The sequence below is a fragment of the Panulirus ornatus genome, chromosome 7 (genome assembly GCF_036320965.1).
Source record: "Panulirus ornatus isolate Po-2019 chromosome 7, ASM3632096v1, whole genome shotgun sequence".
NCBI classification, from domain to species: domain Eukaryota; kingdom Metazoa; phylum Arthropoda; class Malacostraca; order Decapoda; family Palinuridae; genus Panulirus; species Panulirus ornatus.
This window is the reverse complement of record NC_092230.1, coordinates 4,194,615-4,213,695: the sequence shown is the minus strand read 5'-3', so window position 1 is coordinate 4,213,695 and position 19,081 is coordinate 4,194,615. Positions and strand designations below refer to the sequence as shown.

At 43.5% G+C, this 19,081-nt stretch overlaps 1 protein-coding gene across 2 annotated transcripts in view; it reads left to right on the top strand.

Annotated features, from left to right (window-relative positions):
* The window catches only part of LOC139749377 (glycine receptor subunit alpha-2-like), a 231,530-nt gene that overhangs the window by 57,936 nt on the left and 154,513 nt on the right, over positions 1–19,081 (top strand). For both annotated transcript variants that reach the window (XM_071663162.1, XM_071663161.1), the window contains exon 4: positions 13,034–13,101. In XM_071663162.1, the coding sequence (XP_071519263.1) occupies positions 13,034–13,101 (68 nt within the window). The remainder of the gene's footprint in view (positions 1–13,033; positions 13,102–19,081) is intronic.

Here is a 19,081-nt window from a genome sequence, read left to right as displayed (position 1 = left end):
TAGCCAAAGGATGTTGAATTATACTCGGATGAGAGGCTCTTACGTGGTCACATCCCTATACAGAATATGGTTTGAAGAGTAGAAAGAAGTTTTGAGTGAAGTTGGCTCATATGGACCGGACCAAACTCTGCCGGGGGTAAAGGAAAGGAAAAGGTTTGATGGTTAAGCAAGTCTGAGGTTCTTTGGTATGTATAGGGGGATGCCTCTCCCACCTGAAGTCCATTCGAGTAATAGCTTAATGCCGAGGTAGATCTGGTCTGTGTATTGTGTGGTCTTGAGAGTTGCTGGCTGAGCCATCGTGATATCTTGAAAATACGTAGATCATCTCGGGACTACCTTCCATCAGGTAGATCATCTCGGGGACTACCTTCCATCAGGTAGATCATCTCGGGACTACCTTCCATCAGGTAGATTATCTCGGGGACTACCTTCCATCCTTTGTGTCTCGACTTTGTCTTCTAATGACTGAGCTGGAGCAGCTGAAGTGGAAAGGGACTTATGATCCACAGGTTCCTTATCATAGAAAAGCAAAGAGTCATTAGTTTCTCTTAACTCTGAAACCACTGGCTGTAGATAACAGAGCAAAAGGGAGAAACCAAGTATGCTCGGGAGATATATAGAAAGTAATAATGGCTAAATAAATACAAGAAATTCCTCTCTCCTTTGATGGCTCAGTAATTCCACCTCTTAACTCATTTATCATTCTAGGTATTACTGTAGCATCTACCTTACCTCATATTACGGAAATAGCTAAGTCAGCCTCTAAGAAACTGGGAGTCGTCTTTAGACTTCGAATTCGAAATTTCTTTTCATCTAAAGAGATGCTCCATTTATAGGAAGGTTTGATCTATCAAAGAATAAAGTACTGCTCTCACTCTGGGGTGGTCATTGCTCTGTATTCTTACTTGGCAGAGTTCATTCGAAAGGCTTCCGACTTATCCACTCTCCAGGCTAACTTCAAAGCTTGTTCCAATTGCCCAACTCCGCAATGTTGGTTCCCATTCCCTCTTTTACAGGTATTACTTTGGTCTTTGCTCCCGAGAGCTGGCTGCTTGTGTTCAGCCCACCACTAGCTGGAGCACGCAATACTCAGCAAGCTGCTGCGTCGCATGATTACTGTATGGCAATTAGTAACTCAAAGGTGGGCCGTTTTGATAACTGTTTCTTTCCCTACTCCTCGAAGTCTTGGAACTCTCTACTCTTTTATGTCTTCATCACATAATCACATTAGTTATTCATCCTTTTCATTCACGTCACTGGGTACCCCATGTCCCCCATTTATGCCCTCACTGGCAACATTATCCACAATTGTACTTAAATCACCCATTAGTACCAGTCGATCCCCTGCATCAAAATTACTGACATACCCAATCAGCTTCTCCCAAAACACTCACTTTTCCTTCCTTAATTCTCTCGTTTCTAGGTGCACGAACACTATCACCCATCCCTCGTAATTCACTTACATTTTTGCTAACACCAGCCTGGGCCTCACTCCTTGAATTCTTTCACACATTCCCATTAATTCTTCAGTGGCATTACCATGCCTTCCTTATTTAATAATCCTCACACTAACTCCCGAGTTTACCATCAAGACTTTCCCAAACTAGTCTTCCCCTTTTCCCTTCAGCTAGAATATCAAGATTCTTCTCCTCAACCATGCTACCTTTCCTCTACTCTTGGTAACATCTACGTATATTCAGACACACTATTATGAGGAGGAGGAGGAGGAGGAGGAGGAGGAGGAGGAGGAGGAGGAGGAGGAGGAGGAGGAGGAGGAGGAGCATATCTCGTTTGTTTCTGTCTTCGGTCCCAACTTTTTGGAATAGAAGTACAAGAAGGTTAGAGTTTCCAGTCGCCAGCTTCTTCCCCCTTTCATTGTCTTCTCCGACGCGCTAGGAATCCGTGGGATGCATTCACGGGCCGCCCGGGTCGAGCACATTGTTCGAATCCCGCTTGCGGCAGTCGGTCCACAGTCAACACACCTATTCATCATCTTCCCCTAGGGGCTGGGTACCAGGATAGAGACTGGGTATGCATACACGTGTGGAGAGAGAGAGAGAGAGAGAGAGAGAGAGAGAGAGAGAGAGAGAGAGAGAGAGAGAGAGAGAGAGAGAGAGAGAGAGAGAGGAAGGGGTAGCACTATTCCTGAAGTAGGAGTTGTAGGAGCGTGTGAAGAGTGTAAGGAGGTGAGATCTAGGCTGATGAGGGTGAAAATGAAAGTGGTTTGCGAGAGATAAGAGATTTTTCAGTGCTTCTGAGGGGAAAGATCTTGAGAGGCAAGTGTTTTGGGTGCATGGGATAGAATGACTTGGAACGATGTGGTATACAGGGGTCGACTGAACCAGGGCATGTGAAATGGCGGGAGGAAATCATGAAAAGACTCTGGTCTTGGTGCATTACACACGTGGGGTAGAAAATGGATGTGAGCAAATGCGGCGATTCCTTGTCCGTTCCCTGCGCTACCTCTTTAACCTAGGAAACGGCGAACAAGTACGGAGAAAAATAATGCATATTATATAGATGATAGATAGATAAATAGATTGATAGATAGAGAGACAGAAAGGTATAAAATGAGATTAGGTATATAGCTAGTCAGGTCTACTGATAGATGTTCCTTAACGCAGTAGATCCTTCAGTGAGACCCATTTCTTTCGTGAGAGATACGAGATAACATCTGGAGAACCATTTTCCCTCTTGGAAGTGACGTGTCCATACAGCAGTGGACCGTGTTCCTTCGGAGGTGGCATAAGATCCCCATCACGAATGAGATGTAAACAGCCATGTCATATATTATCCGTTTCCCCCCCTTTTTTTTTTTTTCATAACCTGGGTGGTGTTATGTTCAGCCAGATACTGTTGTGTGACGCTGCGGAGAAAACCCTATTGAGTCGTGCTGAAAGATGGGCCAGGCTAAGGTGCCATATTACACTGTCGGGTTTTTATATCTCCCTTGAACAGGGTCGTATATCTAGAGCTCTGGTAGGTGCATAGAAGGAACGTTGTTATGCAATATTCCTTTCGACTCCCAGCTGTCTCTTTCTTTTTGCTGATGTGGTCGTGCCGACGTGTGTTGAAGAAGCATAACATGGGTTCTTCATTCCTTCATTTCGTTATTCATTTGCGCACTGGAAAATGCACTGCCCTCACTCTTTAACCACCTCCCTGATCACAACCTTGTCACAGCCACATCCTCGTCCTCGGCTCGACGTCCACATTTCTGCAACCACATTACCTCCATATACTATCCCAACAAATGTGGGGTTTCAGAGCCACATCATGATGGAAACCTCACCAGACCACAGCCTTGTTACAGCCACACCTTAGCCATAACTGTAATGGGAGAAACAACACCAGAAGCTTGACCAGAGAGAGAGAGAAAAAAAAAAAACCCACATTTTCCATAGTCACATTACCGACATTGCTCTGATAATCATAGTACTTTCACACGCACACCTCACAGTTCCCGCCACTTTCAGATGAATGTTATTTTCGAGAAGGGACCGTCTGAAGAGCTGCAAAATCGGGAGTACTTACGCCATCCCAGAGGGAAGGTAGCGATGATGAACTGTCAAATTACCACATTTAACAACCCTATGAGGAACCTAAGACAGGGTAGGTTATTATACAACCTAATCCCGCTTCAGCGTGGTACATTTGGCAATGGGTCAACGCTGGTCCACTTTTGAGTTTGAGACAACAACACACGTCAGGTTCGATCTGGTTGTAAGTGGCAGTTAATACGATATGGCAGATTTCGACTCCACAGTGAGAGGCGAGGGTTCGTGTCCTCGTAACTCAATAGCCACGACCTGTCTTAACCCATTGTGGCTGGATTCTTATCTGTGAGTGTAAGTCTTATTTGTTGCAAAGGTTCGAATCCTAGTTGAGGCACTCGGTCCACAGTCATCCTCCCTGTTCATGAGTTGTAAACTATTTCCGTACTTATCATACCAGAACTCTGAAAACGATGGCTGGTATTATAGTCTGGAATAATTTCTCTGAATATCTAATTTAACTTTAGCTCTGTGAATCATTGGTCTTGTTAAGAAATGGCTACCATGCCACTTTATCAACAGCTTGTGCAAGACGTAGTCATACTACCTCATTATGAAGCAAACTAAGTATATTAATAGTATATCAATGAGATACCTTGAAATCGTCATTACATTTGAGTCCACTATTTCCACACCTGATCGTCTAAGGATATCCTATTCCTTCGGTCCATCCTTCTCTCTTATCACGTCACAATAGTCAATGGTGTTTCACAAAGCAATCGTACGTAATCCGGGGCTTTTACAGTCACGCCTGCTACTGCGGAGAAGAGAGAGAGAGAGAGAGAGAGAGAGAGAGAGAGAGAGAGAGAGAGAGAGAGAGAGAGAGAGAGAGAGAGAGAGAGAGAGAGAGAGCCACTCAAAAACAACTTCTGAAGTAGGGAATCGAAGTCATCCATTGAATGGCGAGTCTGCCAGCCCCACTGAACCTCCACTCAGGGAGGAGGGAAGTGCACTTGCCAAGACTCCAGTGTCATATCCCAGACTGATAAGTGGCTCTGAGAGCAGGCATGTCGAGGCAGTCATCACAAAGAGGTTAGTTGGTCAGACTCCCATTTACCATTTCTTGGGGTCGGATGAAGGTGGCGAGCGAAGTTTTACAGACATGGTAGGTTGATGACCTCCTTGAACACATGAGGGAAGTGAAATGCCTAAATTACTTGTGATATTTTACAAGGAAGATGCTATCTGCGAAGTGCATCTCTGTGTATTGCATTTTCAAGGAGGATCTTCAGGGAGTTCAACTTCCCCTCGTCCTAAGAATGAATATTTGTGGATTCCCAGCGAGATAGCGGATGCTCTTTGTCCAACAGCCATACACCATTATCTTTTCTCACAGCATAATTCTTGTTATGGTTCTCGTGCCACACATCAGGTTACGGTCAATACGATCTTGGAAGGCCATGTTGAGGACCAACACGTCTGTGTGGTCAGTAGTAATCGTGAGTGGATCACTGTCTACATCGTCTATCTCCTCCTCTTGTGCCATCATTAGGTCATTCACCTCCTCCGACTGTTTTCCTGTGAGCCTGGACCACTGATTCCAACGTGTCACATATATAACCTTGCATTCCAGTGTTCCTTTGAGGTGTGGAGGCTTCCAGTCTTCCAGTCTTCCACCAGGAGTTCGAAGGAAGTGGAAAAGATTGGCTTTGCTTGAAGTGCAGTTTTGCCTTCCAGTGTTCCTTTGAGGTGTGGGCACTTCTTCCGGTCTTCCAACTGGACCTCGACGGAACTGGACGAGTTTGGACTATGTTTGAAGCGCAGTTTTACAGACGCTTCCGCTGGTAGATTCTGTGACCAGACTCCATCTGCATCCCTACAGCTGATCTGATCAATACAACTCGTGTGCATGAAAAAAATGACATCAGTTTTTTCCACTTTCACCTCCAAACCCCTGTCGTGCAGACATATGCAGTTTTCACCCCGCGCCATGTTCTCTTGTCAAGGCCACTTTATTGGTCTTTTCATTGTCCCGTTACTGTCAGCAAGAGGCCAGGGCATGGTGGCTGCGGGGATGTTTCAATACGTCCAGCTTATTCAGACTTCTCTGATCATTATCATCTGACTAAACAGAGTGAAACTCGCTCGATCTAAATTTCCAATCTCCCTTCACACTATTTTCAGTTATCTTTATGGAATATGACCATGAAACTATTTAATTCCTTCCGGTTTACAATCTCTCTTTCTGGAAGTCTTTATGGACACTTTCAACTTTGTAATGAGCTTTTAGTATTCATGTGCAACGCCAGGTGGAGGAGCATGTAGTGCTGGTTGGAAAGGTCTCGGTGTCAGTTGGGTCGCTGATCAGCGGGTTTATTGACTAATTTTTTCGGACTTTTAACTCCATCTTATCTTCGTCCCTTCTGATACGTGATGCACTAAACCAACACAGGACTATATAAGGACTATATACGGGCTATATAAGGACTATATAAGGACTATAAACGGACTATGCATGGACTATATAAGGACTATATCAGGACCTTATAAAGACTGTATAACTCTTCTCTCTCTAGACTAAATTCAAGGAATTTCGCTGTATATTCATCCCATTTAGTGGAATCTACTATCGTGTCAGTAGTTATTCAGTCCCAGTGAGTAATAGGAGTTGTAGTCTATAGTCTTTCAATATTGAACTAAGTATTTGAAGAGAGAGATAGAAAGTTGTGTATTACTGATGAGTGTGGCTGATGACTTAGTGTTGATTCTATGTACCCTATGTAAAAACATGAAGTGTGAGTTACATAGACCTGAGTTATGAAGTGAAATAGTATTCCCAAAATATTATCCACTAAATAGTATACACAAAATAGTATCTGCAAAATAGTATCCACAAAAATCTATCTTTTCGTGACAAACTAGAGCACCACTTTGTGTCTAAGCCACACCGCTGGATGTGGTAACAGACGGAATTGTTCGCTCGAAAAACAGGCTTGTTCCACCTCGCATCTAAACTGGGAACTTAATGGACCTTGGCGGGGGTGACAGACTGTTGGACGGTGGGAACACACGCTACATGGTCGAGTCCCAACTTGGGACGTGAGGACTCCCAGCAGCACCTACGTTGGATGACATCCTCCTCTGACCACTGGGAAGTTGCCGTGCAATTTGTGATTGCACGAAAACTGTTGGTTGGGGAATATCCGACAGCGTTGTTGATAAAGTGATATTCAAATGACCCTATTAATGTAACTGATAACTAGCGCTGTGGAAATGAATTTTTCTGACGATAGAGGCGTTGCTAAGATTCCGGTAGTTTGGCTAGTTTTATGGTTATATGGTCGTTGGGAGCTACTAACTGCCAGGATCGTTAACGTCAAATGATAACCACAGATGGAGGCGTTGCTTAGATTTCTGGTAGTTTGGTTGGCAAGTTATATGGTCGTTGGGGGCTGTTAACTGCTTGGGTCGATACCATTAAGTTATAAGGACAGATCGAAGCATTTTGAACCTTCTTAAGGCGTTCAAGATTACTCTAACACCATACAAACTCACTGCTAATATTGCCCTTCATACGGTAGAGAATATTTGGTGGCATTGTAAGATATTCTTCATTGACCTGAAGATTAATCAAATGCTGGTTACACTCAGTAAAGCTGAACGTACTTGATGATGTGGAATGGTCATAAAGATAATTTTTGGTCCCTTTCCACTTGAAACTGTTCTATGTCACTATGGGTTATATGTGATGATGTACTAAAGAGTGGAAGGTGTGTACTATGAGGTAAGGTATTGGTTCGAGAGAAAGTACCTGAAGGTGTTTAATGACGATACACCTGCTCATGCGGTATTACAGTGGTCCTGAAGTGTACTTCAGATGCTTCAGTATTGTTGATGTAGCCCCTGAAATATTAGTATGTGACTGATGTGGTGGTGTTTGGTTCGCTGTTGGGTTTCGAGTACATATCGTGGTTCATAGGAATTCTTTTTTTTTCTGTGTTTAATGAGGAATATAGGTCATCTGGTGGTTCGATCTTTTACAGGGTATTCATTCATATGAATACATACGTAATCTTATGGTTGGTCTAATCTAAGGTGTATTCTATGTAGACCTTTAGTATGAACAGCTCTTACCTGTAAAAGGGTCGGGGATGTTTCATGCCAAAATGTCACTCCATTTCAAAACGAGTTTATATTCGAGAAGCTGTCGTACATGTATTGCATCCACGAACGTCAAGCAACGAGACCAGAATAACTCGTTTAGAGTCACGCCATCAATAAAGGTGATGAACTTCAGAGATGAAATACTGCCTATATATCAGCGGCCTTCCGGTACGAGGTACACAGAGCTCGGCCTGTCAGAGCTACACCGTAATAACGATAGTAGATGACGGCTGTATGAAGGGGTGGCCGCCCGGTGGAGCATACCACCAGACGTGATGTTTGGATCACTGTTGTGTTGGTGGGTAGCACCCTCATCTGTACCTCCCTACACCAGGAGTTACTGAGGTAATGCTCGGGGGTGTGGTCGTGCGTCGGATTTGCCAGTGTGGGGGGGAAGAAGACCCACTTGAAGAGTATGTGTGAGAGCAGCGTTTTTGAGCAGTGGTTGCTTCCGTATCTGAACATTACTTAGACTAAGGTATAGTCAAAGGACTCTGGCCTCACATGATCATTGTGTAAGTGCTTGGAGTTCTCTATTTTTCTTTACCGTTCGAAGTCTTTTGCCCTTTTCCCGTACGTTCCATCTTCGGAAATGATATCATACGTATCTTAGTAAAAGTAGACTTGATACGTAATTCACGACAGCATTTCTTCTCTTGACATTTCCACTGCTATTTCAGGTCATGACCCCCTGAGTCGTTAGTGTATAAAATTATGAGAATGCTCTGAGGAGCAGCGTCCCCCCTCATGCAACGCCCCAGTTTCTGCCATGAGGAGGACCACATCATCATGAGGGCTTTACCAAGGCATAGAACACATCAGGCGTTGCACGAAATCTCCTCACACACACACACACACACACATTTTCAGAGGGATTTTCTCCCAACGTATACACACACACACACACACACACACACACACACACACACACACACACACACACACACACACACACCTCTTATGCTTTCCACAGGCTCTCTCATTCTGTACTTAGCTGTGCATTTTCATCTCGTTCATGGCACCAGTGACGCATTTTCTCCTCTCTTCCCATTTTCCAGAAGTTGTATGGTGGTGTCCTGGTGATGAGGTGCGCGGGTTTTGAAAAAAGAAAAATCCTCATATCGTTTCGCTGAATGAGTCCCCCTTGTGCCTCATAATTGATAATTACCGTAATGTAATCTCCCTTGGGATGGGCTGTACGCATTACCAGATGATCTTTGTCTCCATTGTATTGATGCACCATTGGGCAACATCAGTTCAAACGTCCCTCTAATCCCAAGAAGCAAATATTCGTTTTAATCTGGATAGTCCTTTGCTCTCTCTCTCTCTCTCTCTCTCTCTCTCTCTCTCTCTCTCTCTCTCTCTCTCTCTCTCTCTCTCTCTCTCTCTCTCTCTCTCTCTCTTGGCAGGCCAGTGTCTTCACGATTCTCTTAAATGTAATACGTATGGAAAAATTAAAGGTATCTCTTCATATGTGAAATATGGAAAAAAAAAATGATATAGAATAAAAGAGGAACAAGCAAAATTTTCACCAATGATATAGTGACGGTGGAAGAAAATGATTAAAGAAAAAGAAAGAATTAGATGTTTGTAGAACATGACGCTTAAAGAAAAGGAAAAAAAAAAAGGTGATATGAAGAGGGGAAGACAAAAGAGGGAAGAGAATTCTACAACTTAGCTGTTCGAGGAAACGTATCACAACGGTCCATCCTCAAGTGACCAATCTTCACACACAAACTATGGGAAGCAGCAGCCAGACGCGTGCTACGAGCCCCCACCTCCGAAGTGGGAACACATGCAGAAAGCCGCCCTCAGGAACAGTGGCCGAAATGATAGCTGCGGAATAGAGAGGGAGCAACAACATCGCAGCGTGCGAAAAGGGTTGGTTGAAGAGATATGACACCAGAGGAATCAGTGAGATGGAAGGTTTCTGATTCCACTCGATAGAGAGTCGAGGATGATCCATCACAGATGTGTCATTGCGCTTTTCCAGGCTTTTCCACACTGCCTTGCATATCTGAGTTCATAACTAAGCATCATTCCAAAGTCTTTTCCTTTGTTTTACTTTCAATGGCGTCAAACGAAACGTATCATGTTCGTATTTGATGCATCTATCGCAAGAATACATTACTTTGCATGTCTCTAGAGTGAGGTTCATTTCACACCTCTAACCACTGCAACTCATTGTTTAAACCTCTTCATATCATTAGCCAGTCCTCTTTTGTTTAGGCTTTAGTTGCTAAATTCCTATCGACAATGAATTATGAGGTATTTCCCGCCACTCACGTCTCCACATCACTGATATAGATACAAGAATGATAGGATCCTAAACTCGAGCTTTGAGAACCTCACTTGTCACGGTGAAGAAATCGGATGCCATTTACAGGGCCTTAGCGACCTCATATGTTCAAAGAATCGACAGCAGTAAGATAACACGGCATCACTATAAGAGAGAGAGAAAGAGAGTTGAATCCTTTTGTGTATTATTTCTTAGATGTATACAGCTCTGTAACTCTCCAAAAGTTCAAGTATACTGGCCTGAATCCTCTTCTTCGTCTTTACGTACGCGCCGTCTATACTGCCCCTGACTCGGGTTATAAGGTAATTGGCATTTTTCTTCTTTTTCTATATATTTAATGACCCGGTCACACCTCAGGCCCACTTCAACTAAGGATCTTCGTATTATCCCAAGAACGATCGTTTTTTGTTTTTTTTCTCCACAGTTTCCTGCAGCCTCAAAGCTGCGCTCCACTCAGTAGCAGGGACATGATGGACTCCTTCGAAGCGAGGAGTTCTCTCCACGAGATTGTAAGCCGTTTCATCATAGGTCTCGCTCATGGTGACGACTTTTCACTCATGCCCAGTTGTGGAAAGATCTTCGAGCTGGCGCGCGTGTGTGTTGTAGACAAGCAGAGTTAAATATTGTTACAGTAAATCCAAACTTGCGTCAACATTCTGCCATGTTTTTTTTTTTTGGAAAGCGGATGTTTTTAACACATGCAAATTCCAAAGACTCAGTTGTTTACTGAAAGATTTTTTCTCTTCAAAATTCTCCCTCGAAACATTGTGAAGAATTTTTTTCTTTTAGTTTGTTATTGCAACTGATCTTTCTTTCTCTATGATTCCTTTTCGTACTTATATTTATTGGTTGCTTCAACGCCGTGGATATGAGCATTTCTTACATAACGAGAGAACACGAAATCAAAAGTGTTCTAGTCTTTGACACTGACCAACATTACGACCACTTGCATAATGTTATGATCTTTTCTTGGTCTTTTCTATCCCCCTCAGCTTCGAAATGGAACCACATCACATGCATATTAGGAGAAACTTACATTTAAACTTTCGGTCATACCCAGTAAAGTATGTCTGTTGTTACTATCAAGATGTGAGGTAGCAGCGGAGGTGAGGTAGGAGCAGAGGTGAGGTAGCAGCAGAGATCCGTCCCTCAGTCCTTAACACCACATAATCCTTTGAGGGAATCGTCAGGGGAGATTCTTGCACATGTGCTGTTGCCTCAGCTGACCAGATATCATTTGAAAAGTCCTGAATTCCATAGACGCCTTACAGCCCCAGAGATATTAAGTGAATCTCAGATGTTTCCTGCTTTTCAAACTCTCTCCATCTATTGCTAATGTACCGGAACTTATACGTATCGGAGTGATTAATCTTAGAAGTATCTCACATTCTTTGGTCATTGCCAGATGCCATTTGCTTCGTCTTCCTCGAAAAACCTTCCTTGTTCCCAGTTTGTTTACGTCGAATTAACTTAATGTAAACAAGCACTGTGTAAACAGCCAGTTAACAAGGACTTGTTTCTTTGCAAAAGATTAAAATACCTGGAGTTATTACATTACTTTCTGTAATGAGGCCATTCACGCAAGGGATCTGCCATAAGGGGTTTAGAAAAACTCTCCTTCCTCCAACTTCCTCTCTGGCCGATCCATCTCCACGGGTCTTCGTGAATTAGCCTCTTCCCCTTTCTTCATCCACAGCAGTGTCCCTCAAGGTTCTCTCCTGTCTCCTGCATCTTTCTATTCACATATCCTCTCAATTTTCACATATTCACAGCTTTCTATTCACATATCCTCTCAATTTTCTCCTTCCTCTCGCTCAACCAGACTCAGATTCCAATCTGCCACTATTGCCCTCAACGCCTAATAGGACGAATCATTCTTGCAATGAGTGAGTCAGCCAATTCTCCTTTCATAAGTCTGATGGCCCAGTCGGTAGAGTTCGCGTCTTGTATGTAGCAATCCATGGTAGTTCAAGCCTCACTCACACCTTAATCCTTCAGTCAAGTTGGAAATAACCACTTCTCTCTCTCTCTATCTCTCTCTCTCTCTCTCTCTCTCTCTCTCTGTGTGTGTGTGTGTGTGTGTGTGTGTGTGTGTGTGTGTGTGTGTGTGTGTGTGTGTGTGGGTTGGTAGATATTCATTGAATTTCATGTTGGACTTGTTCGATCAAATGCTCACTCATACAAGTTGGAATGGAATGGAGTGACACTTGATGATCCACACATTCAAAAGGACTGATAGGAAATTACGATGATCTTGTTTCGTCTGAATTGAACGGAGCCATGTTTGTTAAAAGTATCGTATGTTATACGCCCACAGACAGACTGCAAATTCTGTCCATAACACATTGTTCTTGATGATTAACAATGACGGCTCATTAACTGCCAATGGGACACTATTCTCCCCTTTCATATCACACTTGCATAATTACTTTATATCAGTTCAGCCATCCATTCACATTTTTCACAGTGATGACGTAGGTACAACAGTACCCACACATGACGTAGCTACAACAGTGCCCCCACATGACGTAGGTATAACAGTACCCCCACATGACGTAGGTACAACAGTACCCACACATGACGTAGCTACAATAGTGCCCCCACATGACGTAGGTACAACAGTACCCCCACATGACGTAGGTATAACAGTACCCCCACATGACGTAGCTACACCAGTACCCCCACATGACGTAGGTATAACAGTACCCCCACATGACGTAGGTACAACAGTACCCACACATGACGTAGCTACAATAGTGCCCCCACATGACGTAGGTACAACAGTACCCCCACATGACGTAGGTATAACAGTACCCCCACATGACGTAGCTACACCAGTACCCCCACATGACGTAGGTACAACAGTACCCACACATGACGTAGGTACAACTGTACCCCCACATGACGTAGGTACAACAGAACCCCCACATGACGTAGGTATAACAGTGCCCCCACATGACGTAGGTACAACAGAACCCCCACATGACGTAGCTACACTAGTACCCCTACAGCTGTCATGGTGAGTTCGAGTAACCACTTCATTTATCCTCCCCTTCCTCTCTCTCTTCTGCCACAGATGACGCGACCACAGTGTCCTGCGAACTCTACATTCGAAGCTTCGGATCCATCGACCCATCATCAATGGTAAGGTGATTATAGGAGCGTGTGATGCAGGTGAGGCTGTATGAGGGTGAGGGAGGGAAGGGGACAGAGGTATAGGGAGGTGATATAGGAAGTAGGTGAAGGGAAGATGAGGAACGATGAAGATAAGAAGACTAAATGATCAGATAAAAGATACGAGTTTCTCAATAGCCATTGAATGACACTGTTCTATGTCAGTGTGTCTGAATGCGTGACATGTTCTCTTCATTTCGACGGGTCGTCTGTGAACTCTCTCTCTCTCTCTCTCTCTCTCTCTCTCTCTCTCTCTCTCTCTCTCTCTCTCTCTCTCTCCCCCACGTCCGTAGGGGGGGGGGGGGTCATCTGGAATTCTGTCTGTGTTGGCCGTTTAAACGCGTCGTCTCCAGCGCTCTGCATCATCATCACCCTCACCCCCACCCTCACCTCCCAATCCCTTGCCTTCTCTTGGAAAATGACGTTATTAGAGTAAAATTCCTCCGCTTGAGATGATCGTTAATGGGCGTCTGACTTTAGTGCAATTAGCAGCAGCAGGAGCAGCAGCGAGAGAGAGAGAGAGAGAGAGAGAGAGAGAGAGAGAGAGAGAGAGAGAGAGAGAGAGAGAGAGAGAGAGAGAGAGAGACATAGCTACACAGATGCACAGAACCCATAGACCCAAAGGGAGGTGGTCTGACTTTAACCCTAAGAGAGATAAAGATAGATATATAGATAGATAGATAGATATAGATAGATAGATAGATAGATAGATAGAGAGAGAGAGAGAGAGAGAGAGAGAGAGAGAGAGAGAGAGAGAGAGAGAGAGAGAGAGAGAGAGAGAGAGAGAGAGAGAGAGAGAGAGAGAGAGAGAGAGAGAGAGAGAGAGAGAGAGAGAGGTAGGTCAGAAGGATTTTTGTCATCATAGTGCTTAGGGTATGAACTAGGGCCATAGTTATGATAGGTAAATGTGCCAGTTCTGTGAGAGGCTATTGTTAAAACATGAAGTGCCAGAAGGAGAGAGATGTACGTGAGTCTTAAGGTCATAAAGATTGAGGTGAGGATGATGAAGTATGATAACCATATTAAGGAGGAGTTGAATTTAGTGGTATTATTATTATCATGAATATTATTATTATTATTATTATTAATATAATTATTATTATCATTATTATTATTATTATTATTATTATTATTATTATTATTATTATTATTATTATTTTTATTATTATCATCATTATCATCATTATTATTATCATTATCGTTATTATTGTTATAATCATTATTATTATTATTATTATTATTATTATCATTATTGATAGTAGTAACAGTAGTGGTAGTAGTAGTAATGGTAGATGTAGTGGTACTAGTAGTAACAGTAGTAGTAGAATAGTAGAAATTGTAGTAGTAGTAGTAATAACAATAGTTGTAGTACTAGTAGTAACAATGATAGTAAGAGTAGAAGGTAACCTTCTTGAAAACTTCTCAGAGTTTAGAGCATCAATATTATGAGATACACGAAGGTCCATTTGCGAACGAGCAGGTGATTCCACAATTATTAATCCCTGAAACATCAGACTGTGTGGTAAGTAGTGACCAAAAGTTTTGGTTCATCTGGGATGAAAGTAACGGGGTTCGAGACCCGCTAATATATGGGACCGAGACCAGTTGAACTGCATAGATGTTATGAAATATGAGAACTCTGGTGTGCGGGTCTATTCGCCATAGATGAGACAAACCCCCAATTCCTGTAAATTCAAGTGAAATCAAATCTTAATAGTTTTGTTGCTCATTACGTATCAGAATGGAATGTTGCCCTGTTGCAACATGGCTCATGTCATGCATTGGGAGAAGATGGTGTGGTATAGAAAGAATTAACTAAGGAATCGTATATAAAATCACCTGTTTTCACTCACTGTTTCGATACGGAGGAGTGTTGAAGTACAACGAACGGTTGTATTGAGGAAAGTTTGCCCAAATAAAACATTTGTGTGTGTGTGTATATAAATATATTTTTTCTTTGCACGTGTGGGCAAACTTCTCCTCTTCATCGCTCGCAGGATATATTGGGAGGTTCAGATCTCACATCCCGCGGATGCAACGCTAGCTGGGAGGTGATATGTTCCGTGGTCATCTACATGTCGAAATTTTTATCCTCACTTTGCTGGCGACAGGAATGGGCTCCTACCACACCAGACCGTCACAATCTCTATCGCGCCATGGACGAAGAGGTCACTCTGCTCCCGGGGTTATGTGTGCCAGTATCACAATAACTTTGGTCAGGCGGGGAAGCCGAAAAATATATATCTGAGGATTTCTCTCTGTCTCTCTGCGGAATAGCATCCAGCAGACGTTGCTTCGTGTCAATGATGATCTCGGGAAATTAGTAAGTGTTGCAAGAGTCCTCTGCATGTGACCGCATTGCTTAGAGGGGGAGGTTCTCCATGAATGGGAGACAGTCTGAAGGGTTATAACTTGCACCGAGTAAGTCGTTGGCGAAGATTGGATAGCGCTGCTGCCAAACGCTGGCCTCCATGTACCTGGGAATTCCCGACACCAGTAATGTTTGCCATCATGTGGCCTGGTATGGATGAGGTCTTGGCCCACCGTGGATGGAACTTCAACAAAATGGCCCTGCCTCTGGACACAAATGGACGATGACACTCATCTTCTGCCTCATTGTCGGGAAAGACGTGTTGGTGGGGATGTGAGGATGGGGGCCACACTTCATGCATATTCTCCATGTCGTCAGGTTGCTCTCGAAAAAGACCTGGTCATTCCAAATACACACACGCACACACGCATATATCGTTTGCTCTTAACCACATTCTCGCTCTTCAGACAATCCCAGGAAGATATACGCTGACTATTGTGATTTAACTCGTAAAAAGAGCCAAAACAGCAAACGTATTCTCATTCTGGTATTCCCTTGCCTTAAAGGATTGGTTCATTCGGGTCCTTCAACCTTTTTTTCGAATGAGGGAACGGAAATGAATTCTTTTATCAATGGCTCTGGCTGCATGATGATATACCTCTATTGCGGTGCTGGCAACAAGGACACGAACGGGACTATCATACACTCAACGGTATATATCATGTACTGATGTATGCTGGTAACCTCGAGGGAAAAAGGAAACGCGATAAGTCCCGAGTGAACTTTCGTGTATTGACATCGTCAGCGGAGGTGCAAGAATGAGATAGAAGGAGGCGGAGCTAAGACGCCGTTGGTACATAAGTATTCGTGGTTTGTGGTGTTCGGATCTGGCGCCAATGTGTCTTTCATAACATACAGGGACACGAAAGGGAACCGTCTCCAAATTTTGCCCGCGACAAAGCTATCCATTCTATACAGACGTTTATGAATACTCATGATACAATTCTTTGTATTACTTTCCGAAAGAAGGAACAGAGCAAGGAGCCAAGTGAGGAATTTCATCCCCCCCTCTAAGGCTTATCCGTCATCTGTTCTTAAAGCTACCTCGCTCGCACTGAAAATGGCAAGCATATATATATATATATATTGGAAAATATCACACTTGACCGCGTGATCAAGTATATTCCTATGAGTCTACGAGCAGTCACTTGTTTTTCCAAATGGCGTCCTAGCTACGTCTCTTCGTTGTATATCAACTTACTGTTATATTTCTTTCTTGTGTCTCCCCTTGATGATGTGATTATTACACGAAAGTGCACTTGGGAACTTGTGTTTCATTTTCCCGTGGACTCATAGGAATATATATGTATATATATATATATATATATATATATATATATATATATATATATATATACATACGTGAGTTTCTAGCATAATACGTTCGTTCTAAGACTCGTGGAGGACGGTAATATTATTCACACTGAATAATCAAGACAGTGAACGCAGCTTCGCCACTAAGGCTCCAACATGTGCCTCTGTTATCCAATCGTTTCTGTAGCGAACTGGCTTTCCTCTACTTTACGAGACAATGCCACGTAAAACTGTGAAACAGTGCTGTAATATCTCGCGTTCCAGACAACTGTAACACCCAGCTGCGGGATGTGGTGGAGAGTACCCGAAGCATGAGATACACACATACACATACACACACACACTGACTCGCACACACACACACACACACACACACACACACACACACACACAGACAGACAGACAGACAGACAGACAGACAGACAGACATAAACATAGGCAGACAGACCGACAGACAGACACAAACATAAAGAGACAGACAAATAGACAAATAGACAGACAGACAGAAACACAGACAGACAGAAACACACACACACACACACACATACACACACGCACACGTGGCATCGTAATGTAGCGGTTAGCGTTATTGACCATGAGTCAGCCCGGATCTGCACGGGGTCAGATCTGCTTTTCGTTTCGAATCGTAGGGCGGTGGAAGTCGACCCACACTCACCCCAGCTGTTCATCCTCCCCTCGGTGATGAGCGGTAAATGAGCACCTGTCTTAGACAGGTGTGTGTGTGTGTGTGTGTGTGTGTGTTTGAACAAACACGGGAATAAAGACATTGTAAATATGTAAACAGGATTGAGAGACGAGGCAACACAAATTGGAGACAGTTCCCCGTAGCAGACGAACACAAATTACAAGTAACACCCACACATAGAAACACATATATGATTACTCACCAGAACAAGATAAGAAAAACAAAACAAATGTTGTCTTGGCTTGATAACTACCAGCATTGAGAAAATGGCACGAAAGGAAAGCCTTTGGACTAATAAATCAAGGATTGTCGTCCCTAACTGAGTTTCCATTCAGAGAAGCGTCGGGGTATTGCTAGAGATGAGTCATGCGAGAAAAGATAAAAGCTGGGAATTTTTTTCTTTTTTTGCCTCTATATTCTCTTCATCAAACTGAGCAATGTCTGATACGAATCACCCATTCCAAAGGCTGTTTTACAGCGCCTGGTTGTCTCTCTCTCTCTCTCTCTCTCTCTCTCTCTCTCTCTCTCTCTCTCTCTCTCTCTCTCTCTCTCTCTCTCTCTCGAATCCGTTATCATCACCGACGTATCTATACTGAAGAGGCGGTGGCTCGAGTTCAACTATCGCGCGTTCAGGGTAGAGCCAGCGAGGCAGATGCCTCTCCACCAAGCGAGGCAGATGCCTCTCCACCAGCGTATAATCAAGTTTCACCTGGGTAATAACTAAGGATAATCCGAGCAGCCAGCTGATGTAGCTACGCATAATTGATTATGTAATTATCGTGGTAATACACACACACACACACACACACACACACACACACACACACACACACACACACACACACACACACACACAGACACACACTCACACGGAAGTGCAGTGAGCCTTATGCTAATTGGCTGTCAAGTTCCTATCCCTAACCCCAGGTCACTGTCTTCCATTTATTTGTCTTCCTCGTAGGCACCCGGGTTACTCATGGTATTCAGTCTGGAGACATGCCATCACGCCCGCTCCCACAGAACACTGGAAACACACACACACACACACACACACACACACATACACACACACACGATTCTATAATGTTAACTCTATACGTTCTCGCTAGATCTGTCTAAGTGCAAAATTTCGCCATAGATAAGAGGTCTCAAGAGTTGAGGGTTCCAGGAGTGTGTAGCATTTTCTTTACATCGCTCAAGTTAGGGATTGTACGCGCAGAAAACGTAGGGATCTAGGCTTACGCCAACACACACACACACACACACACACCGGGTTTAGGTTGGGCTGTGTGTGTGTGTGTGTGTGTGTGTGTGTGTGTGTGTGTGTATGTGTCTATGTGTGTGTGTGTGTGTGTGTGTGTATACATAAGAGAGTGAAGACATAGCACACATTTGTTCTGACTATACGAAGGACCTATGAACATACCCTAGTGCTGTTTTCTTACTTCAATTATCTTTAAAATCCACAAAAAAAAACGAGTTGATTTTACCAACAGCCATTTTTTTTTCCCCCAGTAGAGTCTAAAAATGCTGTCTAATAGCAAGGAACCACCGCCCGT